A 20574-nucleotide genomic window follows, 5' to 3' on the forward strand; every position below is an offset into this window, starting at 1 on the left:
CAATCAACAGGAAATTAATTTGAACCTAGAAAATACATGGTATCTTTCCTCAGTCATTAGGTTTATCCTTACTTTCAGAGAGAAAAGAAAGCACCCTGTTTAGCTAAGCTTAAACTAACCATCCTTAATTTGACTTTCTTTTTCATCCAGAAAAAGTAAGCCTATAAATCACAAGGAAGAACAAAAAAAATCTCAAGTCTTTCTGATATAACTGAACACAACAACAAGTGATGAAGGAGTTACTTTACCTGCCTTCCAGTCTACCTCATCACTGAGGTGATATGGGTTTCCACATGTCTTGCCTAATCTGTATGATCATTACACCCATATTAGAACACACCCCCATTCTTCAGAAATAAGCACTTCAAGTTACAGCTTGAAAATTATTTTGGATTACATGCCATTTTTCAAGTACTGCTCACAATGCCTGAATGGCTGAATATCTGTAAGAATCAAGGCGTGAACAGAAATCTACTTCAATTCTTGTGTGCACTGAAATTATGTGGCAAAGTTTTCATAGCGAAGAGTTGCAGGGGTGGCCTCTGATCAGAGACAGTTTCAACTGCTCTAAAAGGGACACAACTGGGCACATATGGACAGAGCAGAATCCTGAGTGATGCTGTCTATGCCTCTGGGAAAGCAGATTTAAGGGAAAAGCACAGCAACAACATCCGAGGGAGAAAAGTGAGAAATGTGAGACAAACAGCCTTGCAGACATCAAAGTCAATTCAGAAGGAGGGCAGCCAGCACTGCAGGTGCCAGAGAAGTTCCCTGCAGCCCATAGAGAAGCTTATGGTGGAGCAGTCCATATGCCTGCAGCACATGAAAAACCGTATTGGGGCAGGTGGATGTGGACAGACGGAAGCTGCAGCCTTGAAGAACCAATACAGGAGCAGATTGTTGGTAAGAACCACAGCCCATGTAGAGGAGCACACACTGGACCAGGTTTTTTGGCAGCAACTGCAACCCTGTGTGAGACCCATGCTCGTATAGTCTATTCCAGAAGGATTACACTATGCCACAGGAACAGATTAATGCAGAAGCAGTTCTTAAGCAGTTCCTCTTGTTCCCCCCAATGAAAACTAATGGGGAGCTGGCTTCCTCAGACATAGAAAAAGCTGCACAAAAAGCTCAATTAGTGCTTTGCCTCGGTCTTCACAGATGGTCAGGCTTCCCATATCTGCCAGGACTATGGGCTAGGTGATAGATTCTATCTGCCAGGACTATGGGCTAGGTGATAGGGTGATAGGACTATCACCCTAGGTGAGGGTGCGGGGAGTGGTTTCTGTCCCATTGTAACAGTGGAAAAGATCTGAGACCTCAAGAAATTGAATGTATATAAGTCCATGTGGCCCGATGATATCCATCCTAGGGTTCTAAAATAGAGGCTGATGTAGTTGCTGAGCCGCTTTCCATCATATTTGAAAAATCATGGTTGTCTGGTGAAGCCACCGATGACTGGAAAAAGGGAAACGTTACTCCCATTTTTAAGAAAGGAAGAAAGGAAGACCCTGGGAACTAGAGGCCGGTAAGCCTCACCTCTGTGCCTGGGAAGATCATGGAGCAGATCCTTCTAGAAGCTAAGTTACGGCACATATGAGATAAAGAGGTGATTTGAGACAGCCAGCATGACTTCACCAAAGGCAGATCTTGCCTGATCAATCTGGTGGCCTTCTATGACGGAGTGACAGCTTTGGTGGATGGGGGAAGGGTGGTGGATGTAATCTACCTGGACTTCTACGAGGCCTCTGACAGGGTCCCTCACCATATCCTTCTCTCTAAATGGGTGTGAATTTGAAGGATGGACCGTACAATGGATTAGGAATTGGGTAGCTGGACGCAGCTAAAGGATTGTGATCAGTGGTTCTGTGTCAGGGTGGAAGCCAGTCACAAGCGGCGTCCCTCAGGAGTTGGTCTTGGGACTGGTGCCCTTACATCTTTATAGTGATTTTGTGATTTTTTGTTGTCAGTATTCTTCATCAGAACATCATGTGGACCAGCAGGAGTTAACGAGTTAATGCTCTGGTTCCGTTTACTGCCTTTTATGGGCAGTTTCAGTATCCTGATGAGAGGGGAGGGAGCGGCATCCTCGGAGGACCTGGCAGGAAGAGGAAGTGGGTTGAAGCTCCGGACAGGGCCCAAGCGTCTGCCTCTCTCCCTGTGGTCCCGGTTCAGCCGTCTCAGCTCGCCGCGGAGAAAAGCACGTGCTTTCTTTCCCTCGCACTATCGTGGTTTGACTCTTGTCTCTCTCGTTTTATTTCATTTAGTTAAATTCAGGAAATTACCGTTCCTCCTCAGATCATTGCCATTGTGTTTTCGTTAAAATTATCGGCTAGTTCTCTGCCCTTCCCCCTCTCCCGGAGCGCACGCGGCCCGGGGCCGGCCGGGTCGAGGCAAACCGTTAGTACCCTTTTTTTTTTTCTTTTTTTTTTTCCTTTCTCCCAAGGCCTGTGCCCCCGGCACGGGCTTACAGACAGTAACAGACAATATGATGTTTGGACTTTCCAGGTGCTGTTCCCAGTTCCTTATGCATGTTCAGGGTGCCAGCTTGGGTACTATGCTGTCAGTCTCTCTGCATGTATTCTCTGCAATGGTATTTTACATTTATGTGGAGGAAGCTTTTGCTGGAACCAGAGAATGCAGAGTGGCAGGGAATATGGAGAGGTTTAGCAAAGAGATTAGAAGCTTGGGGACCCCTGGTGTCATGGGATTTTACTGTTGAACACCTGTGGCATCCTGAGGAACTGAGCAAGCATGTGGGTAAGGGATGGTGCAGCTCAGAAAGATACGAGGAGGAATGGCTTATTTGGGACTTTGGGACCACTTACTGAGATGTATATAAGAGTGTCGTGGAGAGAGAGAGTTTCCAAACCGAGATCTGAACCAAAAGAGGAAACCTCAAAGTCAATCTTGATCAATTGCAGGAGGCACCAGTATCAATGTCAGTTGCCCCTGTGGAAGGCCAGAAATGGAAACGGGTGTTCTCATGTCTAGAATGGAAAGAAGAAGCAGAGGAAATAGTGGAAGATCCAGGCAAGGGGCCCTCCACAAAACCACCACCATCTAGAAAGGTAACCGAGAAAAGTAAGACACATGGAGAGGAGAATTATGAGGAGGGAGTCACTGTTACTACTATTCGTTGATCCCTGAAAATGACTGAAATCCAAGGCATAAAAAAGGAGTTTACGTGACAGCTGAGTGAAACTGTTGTTGCCTGTTTGCTTTGGTGTTGGGACAATTGTCATTTTTTTTTTGTTTTTTTGTTTTCAATATTCCATATCATAACATCATGTAGTGCATAGGGAGTTAAAGTGTTAATGCTCCAAATCTGGGTACCGGTTCCCCTATACATTTACAGAAGTCATGGGATCTGGCCCTTCCAGGTGGGGAGATCTCTTACTGCCTTGCAGTGGGTGCTGGAGGGTGCTTTCCTAGCTGTTCCAAGCTTTTCAGGTTTGACTCGGTCTCAGGAACTCTCTCTCTCTCTCCTATCTTATTTCATTTATTAGTCTCAATTTCAATTAGATTGTATTATATCATGTTATCTTGCATTCTGATATCACAGTTAGTAAAATAACTGTGTACCCTAGTAATCAATCATGATGAACTCATGGCAGTATCAGAAGCACCCGATGAAGACCAGGATGATCAAAAGGACCTGCTGAAGGAGCTGGTCAAACCAATTAAAGTCTCAGCTATCAAAGACAAATGCCCCCCTACTTGAGCAAAGGAACGCAGTAAATTTATGTCTTGTGCTGTCCTGTGGAGGTATTTACATGAGCATGGAGAGGATATGAAGAAGTGGCATGATGAATCCATTCTTGCACTACGAGCACAGATGAGAGAATTACAAAGCAGATCAACCACCACTGAAGTTGCTCCCGTTACTGCAGGTAACAAAGAGAGGGGCCCTGCCTTCAGCCAGGGGGAGAAAAGGTATAATAGAGTGTACTGGACTGTGTGGATTCCATGGCCTGGCACATCAGAACCACAGGAATATAAAGCGCTGCTGGACACCGATGCCCAGTGTGTTCTGATGCCCTTGAGTTATAAAGGGATGGAATGGAACTGATTTATATTTCAGGAGTGACTGGGTGCTCTCAGAAATTCTCTTTGTTGGAGGTGGAAATAAGCCTCACTGGAAGAAACTGTCAGAAGAATCCTATAGTAACTGGACAGGTGGCTTTATGCATACTCGGTATAGATTATCTTAGAAGGGGGTATTTCAAGGATCCCAAGGGATACCGATGGGCTTTTGAAATAGCTGCTGTAGATACAGACAGCATTAAGCAGCTGTCTGTCTTGTCTGGCCTGTCAGAAGACCCATCTGTTGTAGGGTTACTACAGGTAAAAGAGCAGCAGGTACCCATCACTACAAAAATAGTGCACAGATGACAGTACCACACCAACAGGGATTCCTTGCTCCCCATTCGTAAGCTGATTCGTCAGGTATAGAGTCAGGAAGTGATCAGCAAAACTCACTTGCCTTTTAACAGCCCCATACGGCCAGTGTGTAACACCAGTGGAGAATGGAGGCTGGAGGTAGATTGCCGCAGCCTGAATGAGGTCACACCTCCACTGAGAGCTGCTGTGCCAGATATGTTAGAACTCCAGTACAAACTGGAGTCAAAAGCAGCCAAATGGTATGCCACCACTGACATTGCCAATTCATTCTTCTCCATTCCACTGGCCACAGAATGCAGGCCACAGTTTGCTATTATTTGGAGGGGCGTTCAGTATACTTGAAACCATTTGCCTCAGGGGTGGAAACACAGACCAACTATTTGCAATGGGCTGATCCAAACCACAGTGGAACAGGGCGGTGCTCCCAAGCACCTGTAGTACATCAATGACATTGTTGTGTGAGACGATATAGCAGAGGGTGTCTTTAAGGAGAACAAATAATTCAAATTCTTCTGCATGCTGGTTTTGCTATTAAGCGAAATGAAGTGAAGGGACCTGCCCAGGAAATTCAGTTCCTAGCAGTAAAATGGCAAGATAGGCATCGTCACAACCCAGGAGACATGATCGACAAAATCACCACTATGTCTCCACTCACTAGCGAAAAAGAGACACAATCTTTTCTGGGTGTAGTGGGCTTTTGGAGGATGCACATCCCAAATACAGCCTCATTGTAAGCTCCCTTTATCAGGTGATGTGAAAGAAGAACGATTTCACGTGGGGTCCTGAACAGCAGCAGGCTTTTGAACAGATTAAACAAGAGACAGCCAGTGCCATGGCCCTAGGGCCACTATGGATAGGACAGGATGTGAAGAACATCCTCTACACTGCTGCTGGAGACAAAGGTCCCACTTGGAGTCTGTGGCAAAAAGCCTCAGGAGAGACCCAAGGCCGACCCCTGGGATTCTGGAGTAGAGCATGCAGGAGGTCGGAAGAATGCTACACTCCAACTGAAAAGGAGATCCTAGTAGCATATGAGAGCCTTTGGGCTGCTTCTGAAGTAATCAGCACTGAAATGCACCTCGACTGCCAGTGCTGAACTGGATATTTAAAGGAAAGGTTCTCTCCACCCATCATGCTACTGATGCCACTTGGAGTAAGTGGATTGCACTGATTACACAACAAGCGCAGATGGGAAACCTCAGTTGACCAGGAATCCTAGAGGTGACCATGGGCTGGCCTGAAGGCAAGAAGTTTGGAACACTGCCAGCAGAAGAGGTGTCACGTGCTGAAGAGGCCCCACCATACAATGAACTACCAGAAAATGAGAAGAAATTTGCCCTGTTCACAGACGGATCTTTTTGTATGGTGGGGAAGCATCACGGATGGATATCTGCTGTGTGGAGCCCCACAAGACAAGTTGCAGAGGTAACTGAAGGAAAAGGAGAATCAAGTCAGTTTGCAGAGGTAAAGGCTGTCCAGTTAGCCTTTGATGCTGCTGAATGGGAGAGGTGGCCAATGCTTCATCTTTATATTGACTCACAAATGGTGGCAAATGCCTTACAGGGTGGCTACAGCAGTGAGAACAGAACAGCTGGCAACAGAAGGGTAAACCTATATGGGGTGCTGAACTGTGGAAAGACATTGCTGCCCGAACAAAAAATATGGTTATAAAGGTGCATCATGTAGATGCTCATGTGCCCAAAAGTCAGACTACTGAAGAACTACAAAATAACCGTCAGACAGACCAAGCTGCCAGAATTGAGGTGGCTCAAATAGACCTGGACTGGCAGAACAATGGAAGAGTTATTTCTAGTTCAGTGGGCCCATGAGACCTCAAGCCATCAAGGAATAGACACAACATGTAAGTGGGCTAGAGACCAAGGAGTGGACTTAACCATGGATGCTATTGTATGAGTTATTCATGATTGCGAAACACGCGTCACGATTAAACAAGCAAAGAGGATGAAACCTCTCTGGGAGGAAGGGCAATGGCAAAAGTACAAATATGGGGAGGCGTGGCAGGTTGATTATATCACCTTGCCACAATCTCGCAGTGGTAAGCGTTATGTGCTTACGATGGTGGAAGCAACCACTGGGTGGCTTGAAACATAAGCAGGACCCCACGCTACCACCCAAAGCACCATATTAGGTCTGGAGAGGCAAATCCTGTGGTGACATGCCACCCCAGAAAGAATTGAGTCAGATAATGGTACTCATTTCAAAAATTCACTTGTGGATACTTGGGCCAGAGAACATGGCATTGAGTGGATTTATCATATCCCCTGTCATGCACCAGCCTCTGATAAGATCGAATGCTACAATAGGTTGTTAAAAACCATGTTAAAAGCAATTGGTGGCAGAACATTTAAGCACTGGGAGAAGAATTTGGCAGAAGTTGCCTGGCTGGTCAACAGTAGAGGATCAGTCAGTCAAGATGGTCCTACGCAGTCCAGCTCCCTACATACTGTAGAGGGAGTTAAGGTCCGTGTAGTGCATGTAAAAAGCATGTTGGGAAAAGCGGCTTAGGTCCTTCCAGCTTCTGGAAAGGGCAAACCTTTCCGTGGAACTGTTTTTGCACAGGGACCTGGTTCCACTTGATGGGTGATGGAGAAAAATGGGGACATCCAGTGTGTACCACAAGAGAATTTGATGCCTGGAAGTACACTTAGTGATTCCATGTACATATATGTATATAGATATGCATATATGTAATGCATGTTAGTTATTATTCGCTTGTATGCAGATAAATGTTAAGTATGATGTGGTGATGTGGAATAAGTCAGGCACTGGAATGGACTGCCCAGGGAGGTGGTGGAGTCACCGAGCCTGGCGGTGTTCAAAGAAAGGCTGGATGTTGTGTTGAGGGACATGGTTTAGTGGGAGCTATTGGTGATAGGTGAACGGTTGGACTGGATGATCTTTTAGGTCTTTTCCAACCTTGGTGATTCTATGATTCTATGATAAGGGGTGGAATGTTGTGGTTTCGTGATTTTTTGCTGTCAGTATTCCACATCAGAACATCATACGGACCAGAAGTTAAAGAGGTTCCATTTACTGCCTTTTACGGCCACTTCAAGTATCCTGATAGGAGGGGAGGGGGCGGCACCCCCAGAGGACCTGGCAGCAAGAGAAAGTGGGGTGCAGTTTTGGACAGGGCCCAAGTGTCTGCTTCTCTCCGTCTGGCCCCAGCTTAGCCATCTCAGCTCGCTGCGGAGAAAAGCACGTGCTTTCTTTCCCTCACAGTATCGTGGTTTGACTCACATTTTGGATACTCTTGTCTCTCTCGTTTTATTTGATTTAGTTAAATTCAGGAAATTATGGTTCCTTCTTAGATCGTTGCCATTATGGTTTCTCTTCGTTAAAACTATCTGCTAGCTCTCTGCTCTTCCCCCTCTCCCAGAGTGCATGCCACCTGGGGTCAGCCAGATGGCAGCAAACCCTTAGTACCCCTTCCTCTTGTTTTTTTTTCTTTTTCCTGGGGCCTGTGCCCCCCGTCACAGACTTACATCTAATGATAACCCTGTGACAACTTTCATAAATGGCAGACAGTGGCATCGAGTACACCCTTAGCAAGCTCGCGGATGACGCCAAGCTGAACAGTGCAGTCGATACACTGGAGAGAAGGGAAGCCATCCAGAGAGACCTGGACAGGCTGGAGAAGCAGGCCCATGAAAACTTAATGACGTTCAGTAAGGCCAAGTGAAGGGTGCTGCTGGTGGACAAGAAGCTGGACATAAGCCAGCAGGCCCAGATGGCCAACTGTGTTCTGGGCTGCATTAAAAAAGGGGTGTTCAGCAGGGAGAGGAAAGTGATGGTCCCTCTTTATGCAGCTCTTGTGAGGCCGCATCCGGAATACTACATCCAGGCCTGGGGCCCCCCATATAGGAAGGACGTGGAGCTTTTGGAGCAGTTCTAGCAGAGGACAACTAAGATGATCAGAGGACTGGAGCACTCTGCTATGAGGAAAGGTTGAGGGAATTGGGCTTGTTTAGCTTGTAGAAGAGAAGGCTCTGGGGAGACTTGACTGTGGCCTTCCAGCACTTGAACACAGCAGATAAAGAGGAGGGGGAGATGCTTTTATGAGGACGGCTAGTGACAGGACAAGAGGGAATGGTTTTAAGATGAGACAGGGGAGGTTTAGGTTAGATATTAGGAGGAAGTTTTTCCACTCAGAGGGTGGTGATACACTGGAACAGGTTGCGTAAGGAGGTTGTGGGTCCCTGGAGCCATTCAAGGCTGGGCTGGATGTGGCTCTGAGCATCCTGCTCCAGTGGTTGGCAACCTTGCACCCAGCAGGGGGGTTGAAGCTCGATGATCACTGTGGTCCTTTTCAACCCAGGCCATTCTATGATTCTACGATTCAAGAACCACTGCCATCAGTCCACGTTGGAGCAATCTGTGAAGGACTTGTATCCTGTGAGAAGGACTCCATGCTGTAGCAGTGTGTCATGGAAGAACGTGAGCAAGAAGAAGTAGCAGAGAGGAAGCATGCTCTGGCTCCAGCTGGAACAGAGTTCATTTTCTCTTCATAACATCTAGTATGACACAGTGTTTTGGCTTTGGGAAAAACAGTGCTGATAACACACCAAAGTATTAGTTGCTGTGGAGCAGCACTGAACAAAGCCAAGGATATTTCAGCTTCTTATACTGTTCTGGCAGAAAGGGGACCTTAAGGAGCACAAGGAGCTGAGAGGAAACAGAAACAGGTCAGCTTACCTAACTTGGCCAAATCGATATCCCATACTACATGAGATCATGTGGTAAACAGAAGAGTTGGCCAGGGGAGCTGAGACTGCTCAGGGACCGGGTAGGCATTGGTTGGCACATGTTAAGCAGTTTCGTAAAATCATAGAGTTAAAGAATCCTTAGAGTTGGAAGAGACGATTAAAGGTCATCAAATCCAATTCCTCTACAATGAGCAGGGACATGCACAAATAAATCAGGTTGCCTAGGGCTTTTCCAGCCTCACCCTGAAACTCTCTGGGGCAGGGCACCAAGCACATCAGTGGGCAACCTGTTCCAGTGCCTCACCACCCTCACTTTAAAAGATTTTTTTCCGTACACATACCCTAGATCTACCCTGTTTGAGCTTGAAACCGTATACCCTTGTTCAGTCACCACAGACACTGCTAAAGAGTCTGTCCCCTTCTTTCTTCTAGTTTCCCTTTACATACTGAAAGGCCACTATCAGGTCACCTCGCAGCCTTCTCTTCTCTAGGCTGAACAGCCCCAGCTCTTTCAGCCTGTCATCACAGGAGAAGTGTTCCATTCCATGGATCCTTTTTGTGGCTTTACTTTGGACATGTTCCAACAGGTCTATGTCTCTCATGTACATAGGACTCTATACCTGGACACAGTATTCCAGGTGAGGCCTCACCAGCACAGAGTAGAGGAGCAGGATCACCTCCCTCAACCTGCTGGCCACGCTTCTTTTGATACAGCCCCAGATACAGATGACTTTCTGGGCTGCAAGGGCATAGAGCTGGTTCATGCCTTGCTTCCCATCCCCCAGTAGCCTCAGGTCTTTTTTGGCAGGGTTGCACTCAATCCTTTCATTTCCCAGTTTGTATCAGTAGTGGATGTTACCTCAACCCAGGTGCATTTAGATTTGTTAAAGCTCACGAGATGCCCCTGAGCCCACTACTCAAGCCTGTCTTGGTCCCTCTGAATGGCATCCCATCCCTCTGGTGCACTGACCACATCACACAGCTTGGTGTCATCAGCAAACATGCTGAGAGTACACTTGACCCCACTGTCTTTCATGAAGATACGGAAGAGTATTGCTCCCAGCACTGACCCCTCTTGGACACCACTCATCACCTATCTCCCATCTAGTCATTGAGACACTGACCACCACTCTCTGGACTTGATCTTGCAGCCAGTTCTTTGTCCATTGAGTAGTCCTCCCATCAAATTCATGTCTTCACAGTTTTAAGAGAAAGATGTTGTGGAATACTGTGTCAAAGGCCTAACTGAAGTCCATACAGATGACATCAGTGGCTCTTCCCTTGCCCATTGATGCAATGACACCATCGTAGAAGGCCACTAGGTTGGTCAAGCAGGATTTGCCCTTGGTGAAGCCACGCTGGTTTTCCTGTATCACCTCCCTCTTACATGTGCCTTACCATAGCTTCCAAGAGGCTCTGCTCCCTGATCTTACCTGGCACCAGTAAACTAGTTTGTTAGTTCCCAGGGTCATCTCTCTTACCCTTTAAAAATAGGTGTTACGTTGCCTTTTTCCCCAGACACCAGGGACTTGATCTAATTGCCACAACCTTTCAAATATCACAGGGAGTGGCTTGGCAACCACATCAGCTAATCCCCTCTGGACTCCAGCATGCATCTCATTGAAATCTGTTGACTTGTGGATGCTCAAGCCCATCAAGTGGACAGGAACTTGATCTTTGCACACAGTGAGACGGACATTCTTCCTCAGTCCTCTTCTACCAAATCAAACATTTGAGGGCTGTGGGACAGGCTGTGTGACTACCAGTTATCAGAGAAGACAGACAAATAAATTACAGATAAGGAGAAGGCTATCTCAATGCAGGAGTTCTACTTCAGTTTTCCCAATTGTTACATCCATCTCACTGGGAAGGAGGAAAGAGTGAATAGCTAAATGTAGTACAGTTGGGTTACACCACAATAAAGTGTTACAAATTGACCGCAACCTCCATTCCTCAGCACTGCTCAAAATAGTGGAAGAAGGTAGAAAAACTGAGACTGAAGTTGAGCCTAGGCTCTCACTATCCTGCTCCACTTGCTTAGCAGCTTTAAGTGAATTACAACATTAAACACCTAAGTTATGGAATACAGTGGTAGACTGCAACACAAGAAGCAACTTTCTGGTCCAGGTATTGAACAGACCAACCAGATGTGAAGCATTGCTGGACCTGCTGCTCACCAACATGGAGAAAATCATTAAAGGTGTTAAGGTTGGAGCCAGCCTGGGCTGCAGTCACCATGCCCTGGTTGAGTTCGTGATCTCGAGGGATGTGAACCTGGCAAAGAGTGGCATCAGGACCCTGAACTTTGGAAAAGCAAACTTTAAGCTGGTCATCAGACTATTGGCCAAGATCCTCCGGGATACTGACTTTAAAAAGAAAGATATTGAGGAGAGCTGGCTAACCTTCAAGGATGCCTTCCTGAGAGCACAAGAGCTCTCCTAAGAAAATGGGCAGAGGAGGTAGGAATCTCGTGTGGCTCAGCACGGACCTGCTGCGCACACTGAGGGCAAAGAAAGGTGCAAACAAGCTCTGGAAACAAAGGCGTGTCACCTGGGAAGAATACAGGAATGCCGTCTGGACTTGCTGACATGGGATCAGGAAAGCCAAGGTGCAGGCAGAACTGAACTTGGCAGGGGATGTGAAAAATAATAGAAAGACATTCTACAGGTACATTGGCCAGAAGAAACAGGTCAAACCAACTGTACCTCCTTTGGTAAATGTAAAAGGAGAACTGGCTTCAACAGACGAAGAAAAGGCTGAGGTACTGAATGAGTTGTTTGCCTCAGTCTTCACTGATGGCCAGGATTCCAGTACTTCTCACATCCCTGAGCCCTGCCTCCCTAAAATCTCTAGGTGGAGACTGGGGCAGTAAATCCTCCCCCACTGTGAGGGCAGAGCAGGTCCGAGACCGCCTCATGAGACTAAATGCATACAAAGGTCTATGGGGCCGGATGGCATACATCCCAGGGTTCTGAAGGAGCTGGCTGAGGTGGTTGCCGAACCACTCTCCATCATATTTGAAAAGTTGTGGCTGTCAGGTGACATCCCAGATGATTGGACAAAGGGTCACGTCACTCCCATTTACAAGAAAGAGAGCAAGGAGGATCCGGGGAACTACAGGCCAGTAAGTCTCACCTCTGTGCCTGGGAAGATCATGGAACAGATCCTCCTGGATGACATGCTTAACCACATGAGAAATGAGCGTGTGATCCAAGACAGCCAGCACGACTTCACCAGGGGAAGATCATGCTTAACCAGTCTGGTGGCCTTCTATGATGGAGTGACAGCATTGGTGGACAAGGGTAAGGCAACTGGTGTCATTTACCTGGACTTAAGCAAAGCCTTTGACATGGCTGCCCCCCACATCCTTATCTCCAAATTGGAGGGATGTGGATTTGATGGGCATTTGATGTGGATTTTGGCAGTAGGGAGGTTGGAGATTCATGATCCTTGAGGCCCCTTCCAACCCTGGCCATTCTGTGATTCTGTGAAGTTCACTACAGAATCTTCCCCGTAAGACCAAGCATTTTGTACATTCAATATAGCAAGCAAATCATAGGACTGTTAAGGCTTATGTTTCCAGTAAATTGTACATTACACAAGAAAATACGACACTGTGCCAAAATTTTTCTTCTACAAAAGACTAATGCTTAGAAACAGGGGTTACATATGTCATAATTGAATTTACACTCCAGAATAAAGTCAGTCACTCAGGAGAAGAAAACAAGCATTAACAACCATATTAAATAAAGAAAAAATACTACTGTATCATAAAAACTTGTTAGACACTATTTGTTTTTTGTTGAACCCAGCAACAGATAGGGTGGTGGGGAAGAATGAGACATTACCTAGTACTTCAGGAGGCTCTGACTGCAGGCCTTCTGGTTGCTGTCCCTGGAGCACATTAAGTAGGGCTTGTAGGCTCCTGAGACACAAGGATGGATGAGAAAATCTGGTCTCCTTTATCAGTTCAAAAACTTCACATAATCCAACTTCAATGATCTTAAAAAAAAAAAAAAGTACAGATATTTTACAGAATCTGTTAATATGATCATTTTGGCTCTTCAATATCAACATCTGTTAAAGTGCTGTTACAGCCCCTCTTAGCTTTCCCTTTCAGCATTCCTGAATATTCTGAGATTATACTTACATTTCTTTCTACTGACTGTTCCATTAACTGTCTGCTCAAAGCCAGTACTTTAATCATTATGAAGATGAAAGAGAAGTGAGCATTACAATTAAGTAAGCATGTCTACAAGAGTTAACTATGTATTTCTATTACAGAAATAACATTAAGGCTAGGATGTCAGCAGAAGAGTCTTAAAGTCTAGAGCCTCTGATTCACCCTTGACTAAAAGCTTAAGAAGAGTGAAATGTGATAACAAAATTGTTAATGGAACTGCCACTCAACAAAACAGATCTGTTCTGATAGCTAGAGATAATACATGAGATAATACATACTGGAAGCCTTACAAATATCTTCTGTCATTCGAATTATTTCAAATCTTATCTTTCAGAAGTTACTATTTTAGAACCTGCTTGATTTTTCAAGGAAGACAAGAAATGAAAATGAAGTCTTCAACAACAATTTTTCTGCAAGTTACACTTTATGTTCCATACAATCGGAAGACTGGAGGAAAACATTCATGGAATCTATTGGGAACAAAAATCTGATCATGCAGGCTAAAGAACATATGGGATATTTTTAGAAATATTATTACTGAAACGAAAGCATATCTGAAATTAACTAAGAAGTTTGTGTTATTCCCAGACAGAAGACTAATAGCTGGAGAAAGCAGTGAACTTCACACATGAACAACAGCAGAGAAAGTGATTTAAGTTTCCATTATAGTAACTACCTTGTCATCAACTATACATAGCAATATCTTACTTTAATGAGTTTTCATATCTTTTCTTTTCCTAACTCATCTTTTTTTGAAACTACACTATTCCATTTCTCTTACTGATATATTCTCTAACACATACAATAACATTATCCTTTTAGATTCCCCTTGCAAGTATGCTGTGCATCCCACTGGTTAAGTCCTCATCAACATAATCTAACAACTTCAGACTACACACACGATACACTTTAAAGAGTTACTTGCCTTTGGAAGTTTAATGGGTGGCTCTTTGGATTCCTCTTCTTCATCACTGTCCGAATCCCCACTCTGTACGCTGTTCTTTGACGTCAAAGAGACAGATGTTTCCTTTTTTTGCCACTCCAATACACAATGCCGGACATTGCAGTAAACATTAAAAGCTGAAGGATTGCTATGTAATCTGATATCTGGTATAGTTATTGTACTCTCTAGGTTTTCTGCCTGAAAACAACAAGAAGATTGAATTTTAACAAAAAGAAAAATTCTGTCTTGCAGTTTAAACTTCTAACTTTGCTACATTTGTCATCTCAACACTCAGCTGACCAAGTGGTTTTCAAACTAGTGACAACTTTCTGTAGAGATATGAATCCTATCTCAGGCAGAGAAGAAAGGAGGAAGAGGGAGAAACTTCAGTATATTCTATCTGGCTTTAGTCCCTACCTCTCATGATGTGATGAGGACAGTGAGATGGAAAATGATAAAAGCAAAGGCAGTGCAGGCTACAGAAGGGTCCAAATGTGTGCCACAGACAAGTGACTAGTAGATCTTCGAATTTATCTTTGTATCAGATTTAGTACTATTAATGATTTTTAAAATGCATTATTTACTGTAGCTGTTAATCTATTAGATTTAAGCTGTTTGCTAAACGTATGTTAGAAATTAAAAATAACATTAATTGTTTCGTTATTACATAAAACAAATGGCAGGAGCTGTAGTTAGCAGCTTCACATAGATAGAAAATTAATGAAAACCTAATCGACAAACTACTAAACAAAAGAAATCTGTAGAGACCCGTAAAGTAACAGAACCCCACCTTGTCCTCAGAAGCTCTGAACCACAAAGATTTGGGAAACTGTTTCAAGAAACTACCATTAACTACACCCTGCCTTATGCTTCACTTTTTAATCTACTACTGGTATATTAATGCCAGCCACTGCTGAGAAGAACCATCAGGCTCTCATTAACTTGGAAAACTATTAGGAAATAGTCAACATAAACTTGGAAAAATATTAGGAAAAAACATTTTAAGTTCTGCTGCATACTATCCTTTTCTGCATTAGTAAAATAAGACATAGCAAAAGGAAGACTTTAAAACCATCAAAATCCTCAAATAAAACAGTCAGGGTTATACTTTCTCTTAGGATGCAAACTACTGAAGACCATATATATATATGGTATAAAAAAGAAACCAAAACAACAAACAGCAGGCTTAAGGTATTTGGTGTGTATGTAAGGAATTCCCTATAACATCTTGGTGTAGACAAAAGATACGAACTAAGGAGGGAAAACCTAGGTTTGTAGGATAACCTCACTTGAGTAAGTCTAGAAAAATGTGGGGGACAATTAGACTAGTCAGGGTCATGATTACTTTCATAAGGTTATTTTGTTTTGTTTGATGTAGTCTTTAGAGGTGGTGAACATGGAGGGCTTTAGCCTTTTCATTACTCTCTCTCTAAATGAGGGCAAATATTGTGAACCAAATCATTCATTAGGCATGGGAGTACAGAGCAAATTTTATTACAATGATATGAAAAAGGTTACAGTGGAAATGCATAAAAAGCAAGGGTTGGAAAAAAGAACCATAAACTAGAGAGATTAAGGGGAAAGAAGTTTGAGAATCAGTGAATAAGAAAGTATTTGAAAGGGACGGTTTATTTTTCTATGGTAGCCACAGCTTTGAACATCAAACCTCAGTAGTGAATAATATTTTTTCCTTCACATCTGTTTTAATTATTAGCAGAAACACACAGGCTTCTAAATCAGAGCACTTAATACCATATGTTGCAAAACTTAAACGAAAATTCACAACAACTTGATAATATTTCATCATTTACATAATTTCTTTTTATTTTGTGCTTAAGTATTATTCAAACCACACTGGTATATATTTGCATAACTTTCTTTTCCATAATTACTACAAAATTATTACAAGCTGAGAAATTAAGAAGCAATGGTTTATGCCATTTTATCCAATGCAGTGTGCTAATCTTTCTTACTTGAGTCAGCATCATCAGTCACCACAAAAACATAAAGACAAAATATGAGAAGAAAAAAGTTACCTGAAGAAAAAGTAGATTTTTAAGCACAACGGATTTTCTGCCATTAAAGAATGAAAGGCAACATAAGCTTAGTCCTTGTTGAATGTAAGTATCCTTATATTATTAAAGATGCTATTAAAAAAAGACATTGCACAGTGCAATAACTCAAAATACTCCCGTTTGAAACTGCACAAATAGATTTACACTGGTGTCAATATGACTACTATAGATAATAGCTACTAGATAATGACTACTATATTCCTTAGAATTCATTTGACATCAGAAAATTAAGAGGTATGACTACTCTTTTCCCTGTCAAATATTCACATACTTGTCCCAAAACTTTTGCAAGTACTGATAAAACAAATATACAATATCAGCTTTCAGCTTTAGTGCTAACTCAGTTGAATTTCCCTAGTTAAAAAAAAATAGGGAATTTATTAAGCATTTTCCTATTTTACTGATAAACAGGGGGAAAAAAAAAATCAGGGTCATTTCAAATATCTCTACATGAAGTTCACTATTTAATTAGTATCACATATTGCAATTACAACTTCAGTGATGAGTTTCCAGTTCCTTCTTGCCAGAAGTTCAGCCTAGTTTTTATTCCAGAACAGCTTAAGTTCTGGAGCAGTTCTGAGTTCTGTAGCTCATAGGCACTTCTTCTGAAATAGGCTGCCAAAGTCATCTCACCAGCACAGATAATTTTAGACATTACAGTGCTAGATAAAATATCAATGCCTGTTCTCTTGCCTATTAATAATAAGCTGACTAATTTTCAAAAATAAACTCATTCCTTATTCTCAATACTTCACTATTAAAAAGTTCCTTACCTAATGCTTCAGCTTTTAAACAGTAATTACTTCAATCATTCTGTTTAATGTCACACTCTTCTGCAAAAGTACACTACAGACTAAAACCTCCCATATAGACTTCACTACAGGCAATCCCTAAACAGACAGTATAGCACAAGAATGATTCAGAACTAGAATTACATAGCTATGATGCAGACCCACTGTTAACATTCGTCTTCATATTTTCACTTCTCCCAAAATACCTCGTTTCTGAAAGCTATAAATTCTTTGAAACTAGGATCATCCTATACACACTTGACAAATGTAGCCACAAATCATGATAATGCACATTAAGAATAATCTTGAAATACACTACCTCATTTTGGCAGTTTAAATCCACTAGCCTTCTCACTCCACTAAATAAATCCTATTTTGAACAGTAAGCTGCTTGGTTGATAGAACAGGTTAAAACTGAGGGTGTAACTTTAATATTTACTATCTTTTATTTAGAGGAAAAAAAGTCAGCAAAATATAAGTCAATGTATACTAATGTTTAGCATTTATCAAGGCAAAAGAAAAGTGCACAGTAAGAACAAGACATGTAATTCCATGTTGGAGAGTAGGAAGGGTACCTTTGATCCTCACGTTCTTCTTTCTCTCTGCAAACTTTATCAGAAGATAAAAACCACTGATAATTTATCGGTAATCAATTTGCTCAGGTCTTTCAGTGGCTTTAATTTAGGTGATTATAGTTATCAGAATATCTGTAGTTTCCTGTACAAAACTACCTGTTCAATAGATAGGTTATATAAGAAACATTTTCTTTGATTTCTTTTACAAACTCAGAGATAGAAGTGATATATAAAAAAAGAATTTTCTGCTTTCCTAGTTCAAATATTCATTCAGTGAGCTTTTTTTTTCCTTTTCATTTTGTCTTACTTGTTCCCCAATCTCTACCTTGAAGTTCAAGTAGATGCGAGAAGCCTATCAGTGAAGACTGAAGCAAAGAACTTGTTGAGTACCTCATCTTTCTCCATGTCTGTTGAAGCTAGTTCTCTCTTCTCATTATCAGAAGGGGTACACTTTGTGCCTATGTTTCTTCAGACAAACGTACCTGTAGAATCCCTTGTTATTCTTCATAAATTTTTCTGAGTTCAGTTCCATCTGTGCTTTGGCTTCCCTGATCACATCTCTGCACATCCAGACAGCATCCTTGTATTCTTCCTAAGCCACACATCCCTGCTTCCACTGCCTGTACATGTCCTTCCTACTCTTAATTTGACCATCAGGTCTTTGCTCAGCCATGATGGCGCTACTTTATTTGTTACACTGGGGGATGGAGAGAGCTCTTGTGCTCTCAGAAAGGTGTCCTTAACATTCTGCCATCTCATTCTGTTTCTACATCCTAAAGAAAGCTTCCCAGGGGATCTCATGCAATAGTTTCTTAAACAGCTGAAAGTTCATTCTCCTGAAGTTCAGGGTCCTGACTCTGCTTTTTGCCAGGCCTCTATTACTCAAGATTACAAGTTCAGCCCAAACTGCCTTCAATCTCCTCTACACTGCCACACACCAGGTCTAGCAATGCTTCATCTCTGATTTGTTTGCCCAATATCTGGACCAGAAGGTTATCTTCAACAGATTCCAGAAATCTCCAGGATTGCTTGAAGCCTTCCACGTTGTTTTCCCAGCAGATGTCGAGGTGTTCAAAATCCCCCAACTAGAGTGAGAGCCTGTGAGCATGATGCCTCTCGTAGCTGAAGAAAGAAGGCCTCATCTACAGGTTCCCATTGATCAGGTGGCCTGTAGCAGATCCTGACCAACAGATGCCCTTTATTAGTGTGGTCCCAGATTTTAACGCACAAGCTCTCAGAGCCACGAGCAGGATCTCGGAGGCAGCTCTTCACAATCTACCTACTTCTTAACATAGAGGGTGTAGTTAACAAAATACGCAAGTTAGAGATGTAGTCAACGAAATACGTAAAGCGGGGGCTGTCAAGGTCACCAGGCATAACAGGATCTGTGTGGGCCCCTTGCGTGGTTAACAGAATACGTGAAAAGGGGGCTGTGGAAGTCATCAGGCTCTGCAGGGGCTCCTTGACTCATGAGAAACCATGATGAGACATGGCAAGACAAGACATGCTACACGTCTATTGGGCACAGATAACCGTAGCAAGGGTGACTGGTAGCACTGTGATAGCAGGGAGAGCTATAAGAAGAGTGTGTTACTTGCAATAAGCGACATCTTGCCGCTCATCATATCAGTGTGCTGAATAGCGTGCGAATGGATCAGGCCTAGCGCGGGACCGACTCGGTCAGGCACTGGGCCTGAGACTGTCAGGCCACTGTGGGCCGGGCGGACCGCAACTTAGGTCACCGTGAGAAACTGCGACAAGAGGGCAACTCTTTCACTCCTCCTGCTTTGCTTATTCCATCTAAAGATCTTGTAGTCTTCAACAGAAATATTCCAGTTGAAATGGTTTTCTTCATAAAACGGAGCAACTAGACTTAATAACACTCAGCCTTCTGTAACGTTCTAATACATGCAAGGAAAGAAGAGGAAAACAGAACCTCTGATCTTTTTTTAAACTTGTTTACCACTCAAACAACCTCATTTACCAAAAGACGAAATCCAAACATAGCCTATTTTCTGACCAATTTCCTTTCTCTTCAACCAGGTAATTGCAAAAATGGCTTATTCTCAGATGTGACAGAAATAGATGTCTAACAGAGCTAAGTTAATCTGTCGTTAAACATGGTAAACTAGAATAAAGATCTGATCTAACCTGTGTGCAGCACAGAATATAAAATCTATCTAAATTCTTTGAATGCTTCAAACATCATTTTGAAAGGGGTTGAGGTCAAAATATCATGTAAAACAGAAGCCATTGAGAATACTGCCAAATTACTGATTTAAGTATTTTTCTCTTTATCTCATGATTTTTTACATCCAGTCATCAGCTTACAATATTTTTTTTTCTGCTTATTCTTAATTTAAGGTCCCCCCCTATCCTTTAATAGCACAGTAATAGAAAGCTGCCATCTATATTTAAACTCCAGCTAATATAAAATAAACTGATCTCTATTTCTCCTCTTCAGAATGAAAAACTCAAATACAGAATGATCTGCTGTATTATGAAACTTTAAATGGAAACCCACGTTTTAGGAAAACATTTCTGCTGTTAGACATTCCCATGCAGAAATGGCCATAAAGTTTATTCTGCGCTGGTAAGCATGCGGATACATTAAAAAGCATGATGGGAATGAAAGAAAACAAAACATCACCACCACCACCACATTTTGTCCCTAAATGAAGTTTAATAGTCTAAAGAGATTAAACCAACTTTATTTTTCAGGAACTATTCAATTTCCTGCTATCAAGCAGGAGTAAGCTGGAGTGCTTTTCTACACCTCTGTATCTGAAGACAAATACAACTGTTTTGTCCATCTTAAAGATGGCACATTATAGAGGCATACAGAGCAAAGCACAGAAAAAAACATGACCTCCCAT

General features: G+C 42.8%; 1 protein-coding gene across 1 annotated transcript in view; it reads right to left on the reverse strand.

Annotated features, from left to right (window-relative positions):
• The window catches only part of MYCBP2 (MYC binding protein 2), a gene marked incomplete at both ends in the record, with an annotated part of 201920 nt that overhangs the window by 154289 nt on the left and 27057 nt on the right, over positions 1 to 20574 (reverse strand). Inside the window, 2 exons of the mRNA XM_079534526.1 lie at positions 12980 to 13133; positions 14240 to 14455. Of these exons, the coding sequence (XP_079390652.1) occupies positions 12980 to 13133; positions 14240 to 14455 (370 nt within the window). The remainder of the gene's footprint in view (positions 1 to 12979; positions 13134 to 14239; positions 14456 to 20574) is intronic.

This window comes from Tetrao urogallus (assembly GCF_951394365.1).
Source record: "Tetrao urogallus genome assembly, chromosome: 1".
NCBI classification, from domain to species: Eukaryota; Metazoa; Chordata; class Aves; order Galliformes; family Phasianidae; genus Tetrao; species Tetrao urogallus.